The 18,577-nt window shown below is 44.3% G+C and overlaps 1 protein-coding gene across 17 annotated transcripts in view; it reads right to left on the minus strand.

Annotated features, from left to right (window-relative positions):
- The window catches only part of EIF4G3 (eukaryotic translation initiation factor 4 gamma 3), a 440,859-nt gene that overhangs the window by 274,364 nt on the left and 147,918 nt on the right, over positions 1–18,577 (minus strand). For 13 of the 17 annotated variants that reach the window (XM_073316591.1, XM_073316590.1, XM_073316589.1 and 10 more), the window contains exon 4: positions 8,514–8,618. The exons of the other annotated variants lie outside the window; for them this stretch is intronic. In XM_073316591.1, coding sequence (XP_073172692.1) covers positions 8,514–8,618 — 105 coding nt within the window. The remainder of the gene's footprint in view (positions 1–8,513; positions 8,619–18,577) is intronic. 17 annotated transcript variants of the gene reach the window in all.

Here is an 18,577-nt window from a genome sequence, read left to right on the forward strand (position 1 = left end):
TGAGGTGCGCACCCCAGCCGAGGTCCAAGGCATCTGACACCAACTGGATGGACTGAGCGGGATTGTCGAACAGTACCCCCTCCAGGACTGTCCCACGGTCGGTCCACCATTGTAGCAAGGTAAGTATTCCCTGGGGAATGGTAACGATCTTTTCCAGGGGGTCCTGGGACTGGGAATAGACTGTTCCCAGCCATTGTTGCAGAGGCCGCATCCGGAGCCTGGCATAGCTGTCATAAATATAAAGGGAAGGGTAAACCCCTTTAAAATCCCTCCTGGCCAGAGGAAAAATCCTCTCACCTGTAAAGGGTTAAGAAGCTAAAGGTAACCTCGCTGGCACCTGACCAAAATGACCAATGAGGAGACAAGATACCTTCAAAAGCTGGGAGGAGGGAGAGAAACAAAGGGTCTGTGTCTGTCTATATGCTGCTTTTGCCGGGGATAGACCAGGAATGGAGTCTTAGAGTTTTAGTAAGTAATCTAGCTAGGTATGTGTTAGATTATGATTTCTTTAAATGGCTGAGAAAAGAATTGTGCTGAATAGAATGACTATTTCTGTCTGTGTGTCTTTTTTGTAACTTAAGGTTTAGCCTAGAGGGATTCTCTATGTTTTTAATCTAATTACCCTGTAAGGTATCTACCATCCTGATTTTACAGGGGTGATTCCTTTACTTCTATTTACTTCTATTTCTATTAAAAATCTTCTTGTAAGAAAACTGAATGCTTTTTCATTCTTCTCAGATACAAGGGTTTGGGTCTGTGGTCACCTATGCAAATTGGTGAGGATTTTTACCAAACCTTTCCCAGGAAGTGGGGTGCAAGGGTTGGGAGGATTTTGGGGGGGAAAGACGTGTCCAAACTATGTTTCCCAGTAAACCCAGTTAGAGTTTGGTGGTGGCAGTGGTTATTCCAAGGACAAAGGATAAAATTAATTTGTACCTTAGGGAAGTTTTAACCTAAGCTGGTAAAAGTAAGCTTAGGAGGTTTTCATGCAGGTCCCCACATCTGTACCCTAGAGTTCAGAGTGGGGGAGGAACCTTGACAATAGCGGACCACGCAAGTGCACGCTGCCATGTGACCCAGCAGGCGCAGACAGACCCTGGCTGTGGTCAAGGGGAATTCAGAGATTTCCTCAATGAGGTTCATCAATGCGTGGAACCTTTCCAGTGGCAGGAACACCCTGGCACGTGTCGAGTCAAGGACTGCTCCAATGAGCTCTATCCTCTGCACCGGCACTAACGTCAACTTTTTGTCATTCACCAGTAGGTCCAGAGAGTGGCACATGGCTTGAAGCACCACAATATCCCTTTGGACTTGAGACCTGGAGCTGCCCTTGATGAGCCAGTCTTCGAGGTATGGGTAGATCTGGATACCCCAGCGCCTGCGGTAAGCCGCCACCATTGACATGCACTTGGTAAACACTCTCGGTTCTGTCGCCAGGCGTAATGGGAGGACCAAAAACTGGTAGTGGTGGGGCCCCACCGTAAACTGGAGGAAGCGTCTGTGTCCTTGAAAGATCACTATGTGAAAGTATGTGTCCTTCAGCTCGAGAGCAGCATACCAGTCTCCCAGATCCAGGCAGAGGATAATAGAAACCAGGGAAATCATGCAGAACTACAACTTCTTTAGGTACTTGTTGAGGTATCGCTGGTCCAGGATGAGCCGTAGACTGCCGTTGGCCTTTGGGATTAAAAAGTACCAGGAACAGAACTCTTTGTTCCTGTCCTGGAGAGGAACTTCCTCCACCACACCCAGCTGTAGTAGCACCTTAACCTCCTGCTCAAGGAGACTCTCATAAGAGGGGTCCCTGAAGAGGGATGGGGAAGGCGGGTGGGAAGAGGGCGTAGAAAGGAACTTTAGGGTATAACCCTGCTTCACTGTGCTGAGGAACCATCAGTCTGAGGTTATAGCAGTCCAAACAGGGAGAAAAGGAAAAGGCAGTTGGAGAACACTAGGACAGACGGATCCGGGGAAGAGACTGGTAGGTCTCAAAATGACCGTTTGATCCCTTGCTTTGCACAGGTCAAGCCTGACTGGGCAGAGGGTGAAGGCAGGTCACTCAGGCAGCCCTTGTAGCCCTTGGCTCGTTTCTGGGGCTGGTCCTGTGGAGACTGGCTCTTCTGGCCCTGCAACTGCTGAGGTTTGAACCAGTTACGCACTGGGGCTGGGACATAAAGACCCTGGGTTTTCAGGGTGGTCCTTGAAGCCATGCAACTTGCTGTCCATTTGCTCCACAAATAGGACTTGGTTGTGGACTGCTGAGCCTCAGGGGACAACCCTCAGAGGCTTGTTGCATGGAGACAGCGGAAGCCATGGTGCAGGCAGCAGCATCAGCAGCATCTGATGCTGCCTGGAGGGCCGCTCTTGGCTGTGATAGTGCCCTCATTGAGGATCACGCTGAACTCCTTCTTGGAAGCTTGGAGGAGTGACCCTTCGAAATTGGCCATGGCTCGCCACGTATTAAAGTCATATCAGCCAAAGAGGGCTTGGTGGTTTGCTACTCTCAGCTGAAGCCTGGAAGATGGATAAATCTTACGCCCAAAGAGATCCAGCCTCCTCAAGTCTTTATTTTTGGGAGTGGCTCCAGATTGTCCTTGCCTCTCATTGTGGTTAACCACTTCTACCACGAGGGAACTGGGGGGCAGAGTCGGAGTATAAGTACTCATGCCCCTTGGTTGACACAAAGTACTTGTGTTCAGCCTCCTTACAGATAGGGGCTAGGGAAGAGGGGGTCTGCCACAGGGCATTAGTGATTTTGAAAACCCCTTCATGAAGGGGTAGGGCCCCCCTGGCAGGAGCTGAGGAGCAGAGGACACCAAACAGGGAGTCCGAGGGCTCTTCCAGTTCCTCTGTCTGAAGCCCCAGGTTGGACGCGACCCTCTTCAAAAGTTCCTTGTGCGCTCTGGCATCATCTTGAGGAACTGGGTGAGGGAGCCCTATGATAGCCTTGTCTGGCAATGACAAGGACGATGCCAGTGCCGCAGGGACCTCCACTTCAATTGGCGGTCCAGCAGCTTGCTCCCCTGGGTCCTCCTGGACCTGTGGGGTCTTACCCCCTGAAGCCTTGAGCACCGGGGGGGGGACGGGGGACGGGATACTGAGGCCGCTGGCCTCTCTGAGGCTCCCAATGCCGACCTGGCAGCCTGGGAGGGTTGGGTGAACCCCCAAGGGTTCCATGGGTACCATGGCACCGGCCACTGTACCTAGAGCCATGGGACAGGTTTCGGTGCTGATGATGTAGGTGCCACTGCAGATACTGAGGCTTGTCCTGCAGTCAGGGAGCCTCACTGTGTGCTGGAGGTATAAGAAGAGCGGTCGGTACCAGGCGACCGCTATCGGGTGGAGCGGTGGCTCTTGTCCGACCGGTGCCAGTCACTGCTTCCCGAAGCCAACCTGTCCGAGCAAGACAGGCATCTTGGTCGGGATCTCAGGGACCAATAGCACTCGGCAGATCTGCGTTGGAGACCCAGCGATCTACACCTCATGATACAAGCCTGAGGAGGGACAGGCAGCTGAGTAAATACCAGTGGACGTGATCCTGTGCTAATGTGTAATAGGCTCCTGCTCCAACAGGCGGGATGGTACCAGAGAAGGATCCCTCTCAGTGCCTCTTAGAAGGCGAGAGCCTGGTTCTTCCACGACCAAAAAGCTTTTGTGCAAGAGGAACACGGTTGGCACCGGGGAGTGCTCTATTATAGCCTGGGAAGACACCAGGGATGGTATAGAGGTGCAAACCATACACCCAGTATGAATGCAGGCCAATGAGGATGGTTCCAGGACTAAGCCAAAGTACGAGTGCAGGGGACTGGACTAGATGACCTCTTGAGGTCCCTTCCAGTTCTATGATGAGGACGGTCCTTGTAGCTGAGTCCCAAAGAGGAGGTAGTGAGATAGATTTGGGCTTCTTAGAGGAGTCCCTCCATCTAGAGCAGGGGTGGGCAAACTATGGGCCACAGGCTGTATCCAGCCCGCAAGACCTTTTTATCCAGCCCTTGGGCTTCCGCCTCTGCCTCTTTTTGTCCACACAGATTCTGGGATAGAGTGCCATGACTCAAAATGGTCAAGGGCACTGCCGACAAATCCAGGCTAGAGACAGGACCCAATTTTTTCATAGCGCATGCAATCTTGTAAAACAGCAGTTTGAAATAAGGGTAGCAGTTGGGATTTTCTTTTCCCTTTCAAAAATGAGCACTGCACAAAAGAAAAGAAAAGAAAAGAAAAGAAGACAGTGAATGTCCAGTTTTCAACAAAGAATGGAATGCAAAATATTTTTTCACAAACATGAACTCGAAGGCTGTATGCCTGATTTGTCAGGAGAGCATCACAGTGTTCAAGGAGCACAATTTGAATCACCATTTTTCAATGAAACATCCTAATTATGGCAGCAATTTAACAACTGAGGAAAGGGCAAGAAAAGTTGAGAAACTCGCCACAAACTTAAAAGCTCAGCAAAATATTTATGTTTGACAAGCTACAGTTCAGGAAGCCACTACAAAGGCAAGTTATGTTCTGGATTTAAAATCGCTAAACAAAATAAGCCTTTTGCTGAAGGGGAGTTTTTGAAAGAATGCATGGTTGATGTTGCTGGCATGCTGTGCCCAGAATACCAAAACAAATTTGAGAACATTAGTTTGTAACGAAGAACTGTTACTTACTGTGTGGAAGTGATTGATGAACACTTTGCTTCTGACTTGAACAAGAAAGCACAGAGTTGTTGTATTTGTTAGCTCTCAATGACAGCACTGACATTAAGGACACAGCAAAGTTACTGATTTTTGTCAGAGGAATTGACGACAAATTTGAAATCACAGAAGAATTTTTATCAATGGAATCAATGAAAGGCACAAGTAAGGGACTGGATTTATACGAGAGGGTCTCTGCCTGCTGTGAATGTCTGAAGCTCCCATGTAGTAAACTGGCAAATGTAACCACAGATGGATCACTAATTTTAATTGAGAAAAACATAGGACTTTTAAAAAGAATTCAGGACAAAGTAAAAGAAGACGACCTCGATAAAGAGGTGATTTTTCTGCATTGTATTATACATAATATAAAGCCCTCTGCAAAAATGTCCTGGACATCTATCATGTTGTTCGCACAGTAGTAAAAATAGGGAACTACATAAGAGTGAGGGGACTTAATCCTCGGCAATTCATTTCCCTTCTTGAAGACACTGACGCCGAACACCAGGAATTACTTTATCATACAATTGTCTGCTGGCTCAGCCTAGGAAAGGTCTTGCAGCAAGTGTGGGAGCTCAGAGATGAAATTCACACTTTTCTGGAGATGCAGGGAAAAGAAAATGATTTCCCTGAATTAAAGAATTCAAACTGGGTATGCAACTTCACTTTCAGTGTGGGTATCTTGGCACATTTAAATGAACTTAATGTGAAGCTGCAAGGAAAGCATGTGTTTGTATACAAGTTACATTCTAGTGTGACAGCTTTCAAAGCCAAGTTAGTCTTGTTTTCAAAACAAATTAAGGACAAAGTATTCACTCACTTTACAACACTGAAATACTTGGAAGTGTCGCCAGAGCAGACAGAAAAGTACAGCAAAATTCTGAGTGACTTTATGGAGAATTTTCTCATCGATTCTCTGACTTTGAGAAGATAGAGAATACACTGGAGCTGGTGTCATGCCCACTGTCATTTGACTACAAGAAAGCACCACAAGAATTACAACTGGAGCTCTTTGATCTACAGTGCAATTCCACCTTGAAGGAAAAGTATAATTCAGAAAAACTGGACAAGTTTATGCCTCCCTGAGTGAAACAAAGTTCCCAAATATCTGCAAGGTGGCACAGAAAACCCTTCTTTGGCTCCACCTATGTGGGCAAACAAACATTTTCCCTGCTGAATTACAAAAAATCTCGCTACAGATCCCAGTTAACTGACCAGTATCTCAGCTCAGTATTGCGGATTTCCACAACAAAAATGACACAGGACTTTGATGCCATTGTAAAGAAGGGTGACCAGCTACATTGTTCACATTAATCAAAGAGGGTGTGGAAAGGAGTTAAGTTTGGTTTAATTATAGTAATATGTTGTTATGATGGTATATTTATAATAGTAAGTAAGGTTTTATGTTTATTACCACTAAAATGTATCTTTATTAAATAGAGTTTATTTGAATATCTCTGAATAGTTAATTTTGTGAGCACTCATGCCCTGCCATACAATTTCCATATCTAGATGCAGCCCTCAGGCCAAAAAGTTTGCCCACCTCTGGTATAGAGTCCTTGCATTTAGAGGGCTTCTCTTCTGGTACCACTTTTGGAGAAAATCCATGTTTTCTAGATTACTCTTCAGAGCGTGAGCTCATGACTGGTAATGGTTCATTGGTACCAGGCCCATGGAAGTCTCAGCAGCACTCACACCAAGACACGACGTCTCCTGGGGTCCTAATTCCTGACCTTGGAGGTGACTTCCCTTTTTTTCCCTGGAGTCTCTCTCTGGAAAGGAAGTCTCCTTTTTTTCAAAGAATGCTTCAATTCCAAAGCAGCCCCATTCTCTTTACTTGCTGAGGTCAAAGTTTCCAGCACGGCTGAAGCCAATGTATGGGGTGGGGAGCCTCAGACCCAGCTGATCCCAGAGAGCACTCCATGAGAAGGAGCTGCAGCCTATCCTCTCTCAGCTTGCAAGAGCTACTTTTGAAGCCAGCACAGACCTTGCACTTAGACAGGATGTGGCATTCTCCGAGGCGGCAGAGGCAGCTTGAATGCCAATTGCTGCGGGGGAAATACATGGTAGGTCTAGCAAGTCTCAAAGCTCGGAGTAATTGGCACAACTGAAGCAGAAAAGCCATGGGCAGAACAGCTGAAGACAGAGTTTGCATGCACAGCACCAGCATGAGTTAGGCTGTTTATGGTTCTCTCCATCCTTACATTTTAAAGTATCTGTGTATATTTGCCGCTGGACTGAACATCTTGAAAACTGAATTTCCCAGTTTATCCACAGACGAGAGACAGCATGGGCAAAAGCAGTGCAAGCTTCCCCAAAGTTATCACTGTGTATCACTGTACCTCAACCTCGACGTCTCTCTGTCTAGATTACCGAGACGGCCAAGAAGACTGCTAATTAATGTCATGACCCATTACTGTACCTTTCGTTATGACTTGTAATGTTCTATTTTTATCAATGTGAAAGCTGTTATAATGCAATCTTGCATAAAACCTGCAGGCTTCCTGTATACGAAGATCCCTTTTGGTGGAGACTTCATTGGATTACTAAAGAAACTGGCTTTAACTAAAATGTTTGCCAAACATCCCTAAAAAGGGGTGGGGATAATTTTAAATGCATCACAGTTTACACAGCTTCAAAAGGCATCTTTTAGTAAATGGATGAGAGGCCTCTGAAGTGACCAAATATGGAGAAAAAAAACTGAAAAGGAGATAAATAAGGGAGACATCATGCCTCAGTTCACCTATGAAAACTTTGCTATCTGACTTTGCCAAGAAAAAAGCAAGTATTTCTATATAAAGTATAGACAACAGAGGATGGCTGAACTTTGGGAGCTGATAAGTACTCACAGGCAGTGAGCCACTGATTGGGAGAACAGGACCGCTTGTAAAAGGAGAAGGTCTAAAGCTATCAATCTTTAACATTTGATTTCAAGTCTCAAAGCACCTGATACCGCAGCTTTTCAGAGACCACGACTAGCTCAGATTAACGCTAAACAATGTCTTTGTTTATGGGTTTATTTTCTTCAATTAAACAAATTTAACTATAGTTTGAATTTGACTGTGCTGAAGTGCTGAATAAATGTCCTAGATACAAGACAATTTCTGCTGTTGAAGAAGGGATCCAACATCAGACAAAGGAGCTTGGGGAGCTGTGAAGTCTGCCCATGAATGTACCACATATGACAGCGTCTTTGCTGGCACAAGAACCCTCAGACTTTAAAGGTGCTGGAGAATGTTTAAATGCCATTACAAAAGCTAGCCTTCCCAATGGTGGCATTTACAGCAACTAGAATGAGACCACAACACGACTTTCACTTAAGTCAAAGTGGTAACAGCTTTCAGTTAGTACAGACCTGTTTTGGGTCTAAACCAGTCCCCTACAAGTGAAAGGCTTAAATATTAATCCTGTGAGAATTCAGTTCCCTTGTAGTTATGTTTTCCATGGTATATGTATTTACAATGTGAATTGCTAAATATGCTTAGTATTTGTCTGTAACTGGAACATTTTCGGAACAAAGCTTTGTTATATGCCACTGGCTCTGTGGCTAACAGAATATTTAACTATTTTAGAATTACTCACACTACATGGACACAAAACTGTGATCTGCTCTGTACACAGAATGTTTTAAAAAGGACCGGAAGCATTCCATGTTTACAAAAGAAATTAATGATCATTTGTTCCCCAGTTGTCAGTGAATCCCCTGCAAACTGTGATCCCAAACTAAAAAATCCCTAACCTCACAAATCAGAGCCAGCTTTTTTAAGCTAAAATAAACAAGGACAGATGCTTTTTGGAGGGAAATTTCTCAACCTTTTTCTTCTTGTGACTCACCATCCCACATCCCAGAATCCTTTGCACCAGTTCCCTTGGATCTTCAAAAAGACTGCTGGCTCTTGGGTGGGGTTGAAAGCTTCTGTCCCTCCTCCCTCCTGGCTGCTGAAGTGAGAGTGAGAGAGATTGAAAGGGTAAGAATGAGAGAGAGAGAGAGAGAGAGAGAGTTTGTGCATGTAGAAGCTCTACTCACTCTTTCCTCTCCTCCTGGCTCGGGGGAGGGTGGTATTTTCCACTCTCTGCCCCTTTCTTTTTGAATAATTACAGACAGCTGCAACATCTTAAGAGTTTTTTTCTCTCCAGCTCCCAGTTTGCTTGCTCTGGTGGAGTTCCACTTTGTCCTCTAACCCTGACTGAGGAAGGTTTTTATCTCTTTCCCCTCACTGCTGAGAATGGCAACTGATGCCCCCAATCTGGCCAAAGGCAGTTCAAAGAACAGTTCCACTCTCTCTCCATGCCCACCCTCTCCTCATAGCTAAAAGGTAGATACCAAGGACAGAAAGGCCTCATCAGAGAGGTCCTAATGAGAAGCCTAGCCCTGAACTCCTCCAGGTATAGAGAGTGGGAACATGTCGGTATTTCTAACACAGTGATCTTCTTGTTCCCTACTTTAGGGCTCCAGATTTCATTTCAGTTTCTGGTACCTTCTTTCCAACAGCTAAAGAAGGATGAAAGAGCTTTGTGTCTTTTCTCCCCATCCAGAGCCTCTTGGATGATGCCAGGTTGTGTTGCTGCTACTCTACTTCTCTCAAAGTCTGTAACTGAGAAGGGTAGGTAGGAAAGAAGAGTTTTCAACCCCTCCCTAGTCTCTTGATTACTGAGAATTCTTTAGCGCAAAGAAATGCAAATGAGAAGCTGTATGTATGACTCCAGATCATTGCTATGAGATTTCTATATCAGTACGTGCTGTGCATTCAAACATATTAAAAGAGTTCTTTTGGTGTTTATTTAAAAAAAAATTAAATAAAACCCAACTAGCTTTGTATGACAAGACACACACACCTACATCTCTTTTCCCACAAGAGACATCATACATCCCATTACTCCTTAATCGGTGTCCTGGAAGCCTACGTTTGAAGTCCCAAAGTACCATTCCACACCATCACACTGCAACCTTCCATATACACATTTGGAAATATTTAAAGAGGACCAGGCACCATTCTGCCAAGGCATTTTGCATCATTCTTAAAGGTCTTCATTTCATTTTAACCACACACTGACACTTCCTTAATACTATGACTTACTAGCATTTAACAGATATCAGCTATTCTTCAATGCCCCTTTGAAGGAGCCACACTTTAGGACTGTGTGCCCTGTCACATAGACATGGATCCTTCTATAGTAGTAAGGCAATGAGGGGACACTTGTATCTAAGATCCAGCATTCTTGAACTGAGGACATAGAAGTTCCACTGTCTGTAAACACTGCTCAATTCTACTCTACCTCCTGGAATGCTATTAAAACTCTGAAGCAGATGGGAGGAAGTAAGTACTGAGCGCACCACGCCTGCAGAAACAAAACATTTGGAGAATCAGCGTTCCTATTAATCACGTTCTTTTCTCCTTCATGGTAGTGCTTCTACAAGATCCTCACTTTAGGAAGCTAGAAAGCAATTACGATCCTCTGGAGCAGTGGTTCCCAAACTTGTTCTGCCACTTGTGCAGGGAAAGTCCCTGGCGGGGCGGGCCGGGCCAGCTTGTTTACCTGCAGCATCCACAGGTTCGGCTGATCGCGGCTCCCCCTGGCTCCGGTTTGCTGCTCCAGGCCAATGGGAGCTGCTGGAAGCGGCGGCCAGTATGTCCCTCGGCCCACGCCGCTTCCAGCAGCTCCCATTGGCCTGGAGCAGCAAACCGCAGCCACTGGGAGCAGCGATCGGCCGAACCTGCGGACGCAGCAGGTAAACAAACCGGCCAGCCCGCCGGGGCTTTCCCTGCACAAGCGGCGGAACAAGTTTTGGAACCCCTGCTCTGGAGGAAGAGTGCTGAGGAACTCTACTAACTAAACAGAGATTGGAACACTGCTCTTTGACTGAATATTTGATCTAGACTTAGCATTGAGAGAACAGTAATTTATGAAAATGTAACTTAAATTTACAAATCTCAGCTTTAGGCACATGGCAAATACAAATTACAGATGCTGTCACCACTCTAGTAAAATGAATTCTATCTCCACTTGGCACTTGAGCCCTGGGTCAAATCATAGGAAGTCTAAACACATAATTAATCAAAGGAGAATGCCTTTGGCTCACTATTGCTTAACTCTTAATGTCATTCCTTGATAGCACTACATTTTTTAGAAAATTCACTAGATATTTATGGCTATTAGGAAGAAAACTAACATCTCATGACTGGACTATGGATATTGAAGGGTATGTGCTGTTTAGGAAAGACAGAAATAAAGGTAAAGGTGGTGGAGTAGCATTATATATCAATGATGAGGTAGAATGTAAAGAAATAAGAAGCGATGGACTGGATAAGACAGAGTCCGTCTGGGCAAAAATTACATTGGGGAAGAAAACTACTAGAGCCTCCCCTGGGATCGTGCTATAGACCACCGGGATCTAATTTGGATATGGATAGAGCCCTCTTCAATGTTTTTAATGAAGTAAATACTAATGGAAACTGCATGATCATGGGAGACTAACTTCCCAGATACAGACTGGAGGACGAGTGCTAGTAGTAATAATAGGGCTCAGATGTTCCTAGATGTGATTGGTGCTGGATTCTTTCATCAAGTAGTTGCTGAACCGACTAGAGGGGATGCCATTTTAGATTTGGTTTTGGTGAGTAGTGAGGACCTCATCGAAGAAATGGTTGTAGGAGACAACCTTGGTTCGAGTGATCATGAGCTAATTCAGTTCAAACTGAAAGGAAGGATTAACAAAAATAAATCTGCAACTAGGGTTTTTGATTTCAAAAGGGCTGACTTTCAAAAATTAAGGAAATTAGTTAGGGAAGTGGATTGGACTGAAGAATTTATGGATCTAAAGGCAGACAAGGACTGGGATTACTTTAAGCTATCGGAAGCCTGCATCCCAAGAAAGGGGAAAAAATTCATAGACAGGAGTTGTAGACCAAGCTGGATGAGCAAACATCTTAGAGAGGTGATTAAGAAAAAGCAGAAAGCATACAGGGAGTAGAAGATGGGAGAGATCAGTAAGGAAAGCTACCTTATTGAGGTCAGAACATGTAGGGATAAAGTGAGAGAGGCTAAAAGTCAAGTAGAGTTGGACCTTGCAAAGGGAATTAAAACCAATAGTAAAAGGTTCTATAGCCATATAAATAAGAAGAAAACAAAGAAAGAAGTGGGACCGCAAAACACTGAGGATGGTGTGGAGGTTAAGGATAATCTAGGCATGGCCCAATATCTAAACAAATACTTTGCCTCAGTCTTTAATGAGGCAAATGAGGATCTTAGGGATAATGGTACCATGACAAATGGGAATGAGGATATGGAGGCAGATATTACCATATCTGAGGTAGAAGCGAAACTCGAACAGCTTAATGGGACTAAGTCGGGGGGGCCCAGATAATCTTCATCCAAGAATATTAAAGGAATTGGCACACGAAATTGCAAGCCCATTAGCAAGAATTTTTAATGAATCTGTAAACTCAGGGGTTGTACCGTATGATTGGAGAATTGCTAACATAGTTCCTATTTTTATGAAAGGGAAAAAAGTGATCCAGTTAACTACAGGCCTGTTAGTTTGACATCTGTAGTATGCAAGGTCTTGGAAAAACTTTTGAAGGAGAAAGTAGTTAAGGACATTGAGGTCAATGGTAAATGGGACAAAATACAATATGCTTTTACAAAAAGTAGATTGTGCCAAACCAACCTGATCTCCTTCTTTGAGAAAGTCACAGATTTTTTAGACAAAGGAAATGCAGTGGATCTAATTTACCTCGATTTCAGTAAGGCGTTTGATACAGTGCCACATGGGGAATTATTAGTTAAATTGGAAAAGATGGGGATCAATATGAAAACTGAAAGGTGGATAAGAAATTGGTTAACAGGGAGACTACAGCGGGTCCTACTGAAAAGTGAACTGTCAGGCTGGAGGAAGGTTACCAGCGGAATTCCTCAGGGATCAGTTTTGGGACCAATCTTATTTAATCTTTTTATTACTGACCTCCGCACAAAAAATGGGAGTGTGCTAATGAAGTTTGCGGACGATACAAAGCTGGGAGGTATTGCCAATTTAGAGAGAGACCAGGATATCATACAGGAAGATTTGGATGACCTTGTAAACTGGAGTAATAGTAATAAGATGAAATTTAATAGTGAGAAGTGTAAGGTCATGCATTTAGGGATTAATAACAAGAATTTTAGTTATAAGCTGGGGACGCATCAATTAGAAGTAACGGAAGAGGAGAAGGACCTTGGAGTATTGGTTGACCACAGGATGACTATGAGCCGCCAATGTGATATGGCCGTGAAAAAACCTAATGCGGTCTTGGGATGCATCAGGCGAGGTGTTTCCAGTAGAGATAAGGAGGTGTTAGTACCGTTATACAAGGCACTGGTGAGACCTTACCTGGAATGCTGTGTGCAGTTCTGGTCTCCCATGTTTAAGAAGGATGAATTCAAACTGGAACAGGTACAGAGAAGGGCTACTCGGATGATCCGAGGAATGGAAAACCTGTCTTATGAAAGGAGACTCAAGGAGCTTGGTTTGTTTAGCCTAACTAAAAGAAGGTTGAGGGGAGATATGATTGCTCTCTATAAATATATCAGAGGGATAAATACCGGAGAGGGAGAGGAATTATTTAAGCTCAGTACCAATGTGGACACAAGAACAAATAGATATAAACTGGTCATTGGGAAGTTTAGACTTGAAATTAGATGATGGTTTCTAACCATCAGAGGAGTGAAGTTTTGGAATAGCCTTCCAAGGGAAGCAGTGGGGGCAAAAGACCTATCTGGCTTTAAGATTAGACTCAATAAGTTTATGGAGGAGATGGTATGATGGGATAACAGGATTTTGGCAATTAACTGATCTTTAACTATTCATGGTAAATAGGCCAATGGCCTGTGATGGGATGTTAGATGGGGTGGGATCTGAGTTACTACAGAAAATTCTTTCTTGGGTATCTGGCTGGTAAATCTTGCCCATATGCTCAGGGTTTAGCTGATCGCCATATTTGGGGTCGGGAAGGAATTTTCCTTCAGGGCAGATTGGAAGAGGTCCTGAGGGTTTTTCACCTTCCTCTGCAGCATGGGACACGGGTCACTTGCTGGAGGATTCTCTGCTCCTTGAAGTCTTTAAACCACAATTTGAGGACTTCAATAGCTCAGACACAGGTGAGAGGTTTTTCCTAGGAGTGGGTGGGTGAGATTCTGTGGCCTGCGTTGTGCAGGAGGTTAGATTAGATGATCATAATGGTCCCTTCTGACCTTAATATCTATGAATCTCTTATAAGTTTGTAATTCTCCAAAATCCTTCTGACTGATGTTATAGCCACTAGAAAGGCAACTGTAATAAATATGAGATGCAGAGGGTAGACTTTCTAAACATTCATAGATTCACAGATTCTAAGGCCAGAAGAAACCACTGTGATCATCTATTCTGATCTCCTATATAACACAGGCCACAGAACTTTCCTGAATTAATTCCTGTTTGCATCAGAGCAGACCTTTTAGAAATCACCCAACCTTATTTTCAAAATTGCCAGTGATAGAGACTTTACCACAATTCTCGATAAGTTATTCCAATAGTTAATTACACTCATTGTTAAAAATGTACCTTATTTCCAGTCTGAATTTGTCTAGATGCAACTTCCAGCGATTGGATCTTGTTATACCTATGTCCGTTGTTATCTTACTGGTACTTATAAAAAGGATATAGCAGGATAAGAAGTAATAAACAGACAGGTGACAAGAATGATAAGGGACATGGAAAAACTCTCATATGATGAGAGATTTAAAAGATTGGCATTGCTTATCTAAGAGGAAACAGATAAAAGTCTATAAAACAATGAATGGTATAGAGAAGGTAGATTAGGAACTTCTATTCACCCAGCTTCATAATACTAGAACAAGGGGACATTAAAGAAAACTGAAAGGTGATCAATTCAAAACTGATATAAAGAAATCCTATTTCAAACAACACACAATTAGCCTGGGGACCTCATTGCCGCAAGATAAGATTGAGGCCAATAATCTGGCAGGAGTCAAAAAGGGATTCAAAATTTATATAAATAAGAATATCTAGTTATAATAAAAATATTAAAAATAAACAAAAGCTTTGGAAAGGATATAAATTCATACTGCAGGGTTTATGTCAACCTCTAACTATTGGAGATTAGGAGGAAACTTTCTGGGAGGACATCCCATAACTGCCTTCTACAAGGTTTCTTGAACCTCCTTTTTAAGCAGCTAGTGATGGTAATTTTTGGTAACAGGATACTGGACTAGGTCAACCATTGATCTGATCCAGTAAGGCAACTCATATCTTTGTCAAGCAGGACACCAAATATGAATCTGTCTTGGAAGGGACAGATACTACAAAATGCTTTACTGATTGGTCTGTTTGAAAAAGATGTCTTCATTCTGGGAAGAGATGGGGGTCTGCCTAACCAAAAAAGGGAAAAGCATCTTCACACACCGACTCACCAACCTAGGGAGGAGGGCTTTAAAAACAACAGAAATATCCAAAACATGAGACCTGTTAACAATGGGGGACATTAACTACCCAGACATCTGTTGGAAAACAGGAAAAGTAAGATGGCAAAACACAAAATGCACAGTAAATTCTTTGAAAGCCAAAATACACCTTATGCTAAGGTATTAAAGGAACTAGCTGAAGCAATCTCAGAACCATTAGCAGATATCTTTCAGAACTCATGAAGGACGAATGAAGTTCCAGAGGACTGGAGAAGGGCCAACATAATATTTACCTTAAAAGGGGGAATAGAGAGCACCCGGAGGATTATAGACCACTCAGCCTAGCTTTGATACCTGGAAAGATGCTGTAATAAATCATTAAACAATCAATTTGTAACACTTAGAGGATATAACAGAGTTATAATTAACAGCCAACATGGACTTGTCAAGAACAAATTGTGCCATATCACCTGAATTTCCTTCTTTGCCAGGGTTACTGGCATAGTGGATAGGGAGGAAAATGTAGGCATGATCGATCTTGATTTTAGTAAGGCTTTTGACACAGTCCCACATAACATTCTCATAAGCAATCTAGATGAAATGTGGTCTAGATGAAATCACTGTAAGATGGGTGCAAAACTAGACTGTACTTAAAGAGTAGTTATCAATGGTTCGCCATCAAACTGGGGGAATATATCCACTGGGGTCCTGTAGGAATCTGTCCTGGGTTGGTATTCATAGAATCATAGAATATCAGGGTTGGAAGGGACCTCAGGAGGTCATCTAGTCCAACCCCCTGCTCAAAGCAGGACCAATCCCCAATTAAATCATCCCAGCCAGGGCTTTCTCAAGCCTGACCTTAAAAACTTCTAAGGAAGGAGATTCTACCACCTCCCTAGGTAACGCATTCCAGTGTTTCACCACCCTCCTAGTGAAAAAGGTTTTCCTAATATCCAACCTAAACCTCCCCCACTGCAACTTGAGACCATTACTCCTTGTCCTGTCCTCTTCTATCACTGAGAATAGTCTAAAACCATCCTCTCTGGAACCACCTCTCAGGTAGTTGAAAGCAGCTATCAAATCCCCCCTCATTCTTCTCTTCTGCAGGCTAAACAATCCCAGTTCCCTCAGCCTCTCCTCATAAGTCATGTGTTCCAGACCCGTAATCATTTTAGTTTACCTTCGCTGGACTCTCTCCAATTTATACACATCCTTCTTGTAGTGTGGGGCCCAAAACTGGACACAGTACTCCAGATGAGGCCTCACCAGTGTCGAATAGAGGGGAACGATCACGTCCCTCGATCTGCTCGTTATGCCCCTACTTATACATCCCAAAATGCCATTGGCCTTCTTGGCAACAAGGGCACACTGCTGACTCATATCCAGCTTCTCGTCCACCGTCACCCCTAGGTCCTTTTCCGCAGAACTCCTGCCAAGCCACTTGGTCCCTAGTCTGTAGCGGTGCATTGGGTTCTTCCGTCCTAAGTGCAGGACCCTGCACTTGTCCTTATTGAACCTCATCAGATTTCTTTTGGCCCAATCCTCCAATTTGTCTAGGTCCCTCTGTATCCTATCCCTGCCCTCCAGCATATCTACCACTCCTCCTAGTTTAGTATCATCCGCAAATTTGCTGAGAGTGCAATCCACACCATCCTCCAGATCATTTATGAAGATATTGAACAAAACCAGCCCCAGGACCGACCCCTGGGGCACTCCACTTGACACCGGCTGCCAATTAGACATGCAGCCATTGATCACTACCCGTTGAGCCCGACAATCTAGCCAACTTTCTACCCACTTTATAATGCATTCATCCAGCCCATACTTCTTTTACTTGCTGACAAGAATACTGTGGGAGACCGTGTCAAAAGCTTTGCTAAAGTCAAGAAACAATACATTCACTGCTTTCCCTTCATCCACAGAACCAGTAATCTCATCATAGAAGGCAATTAGATTAGTCAGGCATGACCTTCCCTTGGTGAATCCATGCTGACTGTTCCTGATCACTTTCCTCCCATGTAAGTGCTACAGGATTGATTCTTTGAGGACCTGCTCCATGATTTTTCCGGGGACTGAGGTGAGGCTGACTGGCCTGTAGTTCCCAGGATCCTCCTTCTTCCCTTTTTTAAAGATTGGCACTACATTAGCCTTTTTCCAGTTATCTGGGACTTCCCCCGTTCGCCACGAGTTTTCAAAGATAATGGCCAATGGCTCTGCAATCACAGCCGCCAATCCCTTTAGCACTCTCGGTATTATTCAGTGTTTTCTCTAGTAACCTGGATAATGGAGTGGAGAGTATGTTTATAAAATTTGCGGATGGCACCAAACTGGCAGGGGTTGCCAGCATTTTGGACGACAGGATAAGAATTCAAGACCACCTTAATGAACTGGTCTGAAATCAACAAGATGAAATTCAATAAAGGCAAGTGTGAAATACTATAGTTGGGAAGAAAAAAATCAAATAAACTATTACAAAATGGGGAATAATGGATAGGTGGTAATACTGCTGGAAAGGATCTGGGAATTATAGTGTATCACAATCTGAACATGAGTCAACAATGTGAAGCAACTGTAAAAAAAGCTAATATCATTCTGGGATGTATAACAGAAATGTTGTATGTAAGAAATGGGAAGTAACTGTCCCACTCTACTCCACAATGGTGAGGCCCTCTGCTGGAGTATTGTGTCCAGTTCTGAGCACCATACTTTAGGAAAGATGTGAAGAAACTGGAGAGAGTCCTGCAGACAGCAACAAAAATAATAAATAATCCCCAAAATCTGATCAGTGAGAAAATGTTAAAAAAACCTGACATGTTTAGTCTTGAGAAAAGACGACTCGGGGGGGTGGGGGGGAGGACACCTGCTAAGTCTTCAAATATGTTAATGGCTGTTATAAAGAGGACTGTGATCAACTGTTTTCCATGTTCACTGAAAACAGGACAAGAAGTAATTGGCTTGCTCTGCAGCAAGGGAGATTTAGGTTGAATATTAGGACAATCTAACTCTGAGGTTAGTTAAGCACTGGAATAGGTGTCCAAGGAAGGTTGGGACATCACCATCACTGGAGGTCTTAAAGAACAAGTTAGACCGGGGTGGGCAAACTACGGCCCGCGGGCCACATCTGGCCCGTCAAACCATTTAATCCGGCCCTCAGCTCCCGCCATGGAGCAGGGTCAGGGATTTGCCCCACTCCCGGTGCTCCAGCCAGGGAGTAGGGTTGGGGGCTTACCCTGCTGCGCACGGCTCCCAGGAAGCAGCTGGCATGACCCCCCTCCAGCTACTACATAGTACACGGAGGCGTGGCCAGGCAGCTCAGGGAGCTGCAGGGGTGACGTCTGCAGACAGGGCAGCACACAGAGCCACCTGGCCGCGCCTCAGAGCCGGAGAGGGGACATGCTTCCGGGAGCTGTTTGTGGTAATTGCTGCCCGGAGCCTCCACACCTGAGGCCCCCCGCCGCCCC

Source organism: Lepidochelys kempii, chromosome 18 (assembly GCF_965140265.1).
Source record: "Lepidochelys kempii isolate rLepKem1 chromosome 18, rLepKem1.hap2, whole genome shotgun sequence".
Classification (NCBI taxonomy): Eukaryota; Metazoa; Chordata; order Testudines; family Cheloniidae; genus Lepidochelys; species Lepidochelys kempii.